Below are 3,087 nucleotides of genomic sequence, written 5' to 3'. Positions count from 1 at the left end.
CTCCCTCCCTCTCTCTCTCTCTCCCTCCCTCCCTCCCTCTCCGTCCATCTGGAGGCTTCCTCTCATCTCTGCTGCTTCTGTTTCTGCTGCGACATGAAAGCTCCGGTCGTGTTTGTGAGACTTTGAATCCTGTCGGCGGTTTTGCTCCTGGACTCACGGTAGGTCCGGTGCCACACAGCGGGTCGGCGCCGTGAGGAAAAGTTGTTTTAGGTCAACACAAGATGGGAATGTTTTCAAATGTGAGCTTTTACTGGAGCAGACGTTAGACACCACGGAGTAGGAGCTGAGCAGAACCTCTGAGCAGAACCAGAACACTGTGACTGTGGAGGGAAACTCTGTTGATCTCTGAGCGGCAGAAAGGAACAGAACCGACTCCAGAACCAGCACAGAGTTCTGTTCTCACAGTCGTCATTTCACAGCTGCTGTCGGTGTCTGCGGTTCACACTGGAGTCAGGCTGGCTTTATTCTGGTTTTATACTGGTTATACTGGTTTCACATTTAGTTTTCCACTGGTTCTGGACCGGTTTCAGACAGTCTGGATTCAGACTTTGTTTTAGACTCGTATTGGGCCGACTGGCTGTGGTTTTGGACTGGTTTTGGACAGACGTATCAGTAAAGGTTCTCCCCTAACCCGAACCACTTTGTGTTCGTTGTGAGTCTCTGCTGCAGTTCTACCAGTTTGACGCGTGTCAGTCAGAAAACGTTCAGTAAACGTTCTCAGAGCCACCATCGTCAGGTTGGACAGTAACGCTGTGGGAACGTGGGGGTGTTCCCAGGGAGTCTGTTCCTCCAGAACCAATGGATTAATCCTGGAAGCTGCTCATGTAGAACTTCTCTGTTGATGAGAGGAACTCCAGAGACTGATGCCAGCGGCTCCAACAGCTGATCACCAGAACGTCTTCAGAACACAGAACTAGAGAAAAATGTTCTAACGAGCAATTATTAATGGAAGGATTTCATGTTCTGCTTTAAAGAGACAAAATGCTTGAATGGTCTCTTCTCATGTTTGGCTCTGTGTGTTGCAGGTTCTGAGGCGTCACCATGATCCGAGCCAGAACCTCGTCGCTGTTCTCTGCTTATCAGCTGCTTCTCCTGCTGACGGCCATCGCTTTGGAGCTTCCGCCATCAGCAGCAGGAAGCACCAACTCCTCGCTGACCAACCGCACCAAGTGTGGCGGCAGCACCAAATGCATCGAGGGCGTCATCCTGCCAGTGTGGAAACCCGACAACCCGGCCTTTACCGACCGCCTCGCCAGAGCCACCATCTACTTCGTAGGATTGGCATACATGTTCCTGGGCGTCTCCATCATCGCCGACCGCTTCATGGCGTCCATCGAGGTCATCACCTCGCAGGAGAGGCAGATCACCATCAAGAAACCGAACGGGGAGAAGGTCACCACGACGGTGCGCGTCTGGAACGAGACAGTGTCCAATTTGACCCTGATGGCGCTCGGTTCATCCGCCCCAGAAATCCTCCTGTCGGTGGTGGAAGTCTGCGGTCACAACTTTACCGCTGGCGAGCTGGGTCCCAACACCATCGTAGGAAGCGCCGCCTTCAACATGTTTGTCATCATCGGCCTCTGTGTGTCCGTCATCCCTGAAGGAGAAACCCGGAAGGTGAAGCACCTGCGGGTGTTCTTCGTCACCGCCACTTGGAGCGTCTTCGCCTACACCTGGCTCTACCTGATCCTCGCCGTCTTCTCTCCAGGTGTCGTCCAGATATGGGAGGGGCTTCTTACGCTCTTCTTCTTCCCTCTTTGTGTCGGATTCGCTTATGTGGCCGACCGCAGGCTGCTGTTCTACAAATACATGTACAAGCGATACAGAGCGGGGAAGCAGAAGGGAATGATCATCGAAACCGAGGGGGAGCCGGAGCTGCCCTCCAAGGTCGACATCGAAATGGACGGTAAAATGCTCAACTCCCACGGCGAGGAATTCCTGGACGGGGAGGCGGGGTTTGAGGAGAAGGAGCTGGACGAGGAGGAGGCCCGCAGAGAGGTTGCCCGAATCCTGAAGGAGCTGAAGCAGAAGCATCCAGAGAAGGATATGGAGCAGCTGATGGAGCTCGCCAACTACCAGGTTTTAACTCAGCAGCAGAAGAGTCGGGCTTTCTACCGCTGCCAGGCGACCAGGATTATGACTGGAGCTGGAAACATCCTGAAGAAGCACGCCGCCGACCAGGCCAAGAGAGCCACACAGCTCGACCTGAGCTCCGAGGTGTCGGCCAATGACTTCTCCTCCAAGGTGTTCTTCGACCCCGGTACCTACCAGTGTCTGGAGAACTGCGGCAGCGTTCTGCTGAACGTGGTGCGTCGCGGCGGAGACCTAACCAGCACCGTCACGGTGGATTACCGGACTGAAGACGGCACCGCCAACGCCGGCTCAGACTACCAGTTCGCTGAGGGCACGGTGGTGTTCCAACCCGGCGAGACCGAGAAAGAGATCTGCATCGACATCATCGATGATGACATCTTTGAGGAAGACGAGCACTTCCTGGTTCACCTCAGCAACGTAAAGGTCATGTCAGAGAATCACCAGGCCAACCACGTGGACGCCCTCGCAGGTCTGGGTTTGCCGTGCACAGCTGTCGTCACCATCTTCGATGATGACCACGCCGGCATCTTCACGTTCGAGGAGCCGGTGGTGACGGTGAGCGAGAGCGTCGGGGTGATGGAGGTGAAGGTGGTGCGGACCTCGGGAGCTCGTGGCGTCGTGGTGGTGCCATATAAGACCACGGAGGGGACGGCAAAAGGAGGTGGCGAGGACTTTGAGGACACGCATGGAGTCCTGGAGTTTGAGAACGATGAGATCTTGTAAGTAGACATTTTCTCTATAAATGCTGAATGTTACAGCGTTCTGAACCACAACACTCACAGATGGATTTAAAAGACATCATCTTTTTAACTTTCCGTCCGTCTTTGAACGCATCGTCTGAGTGTTTCAGAAAAACGGACCAAATCTGAGCCTAAATCCTGACAGTTTATCAAAATCTCTTTTCACGGATCACTTAAACATCCACCACATTTCATGTGTTTCCATGAAAAGATCCTATAAACCCAGAACCTTCCTCCTCCTGGTTCTGATCCT

At 53.6% G+C, this 3,087-nt stretch overlaps 1 protein-coding gene across 17 annotated transcripts in view; it reads left to right on the top strand.

Moving 5' to 3' along the window:
• Positions 1 to 1,041: 1,041 nt before the first annotated feature.
• The window catches only part of LOC103369986 (sodium/calcium exchanger 1-like), a 15,666-nt gene continuing 13,620 nt past the window's right edge, over positions 1,042 to 3,087 (top strand). For 11 of the 17 annotated variants that reach the window (XM_008298872.1, XM_008298867.1, XM_008298870.1 and 8 more), the window contains exon 1: positions 1,174 to 2,813. In XM_008298872.1, coding sequence (XP_008297094.1) covers positions 1,288 to 2,813 — 1,526 coding nt within the window. In that variant the 5' untranslated portion in view covers positions 1,174 to 1,287. Of the gene's footprint in view, positions 2,814 to 3,087 lie in introns of all 17 variants that reach the window. The other 6 variants (XM_008298868.1, XM_008298866.1, XM_008298863.1 and 3 more) reach the window with 5 other exon arrangements.

The sequence above is a fragment of the Stegastes partitus genome, unplaced genomic scaffold (genome assembly GCF_000690725.1).
Source record: "Stegastes partitus isolate 25-593 unplaced genomic scaffold, Stegastes_partitus-1.0.2 Scaffold1358, whole genome shotgun sequence".
NCBI lineage: Eukaryota > Metazoa > Chordata > Actinopteri > Pomacentridae > Stegastes > Stegastes partitus.
Note: the sequence above shows the minus strand (reverse complement) of the source record. Positions and strands in the feature narration are given on the sequence as shown.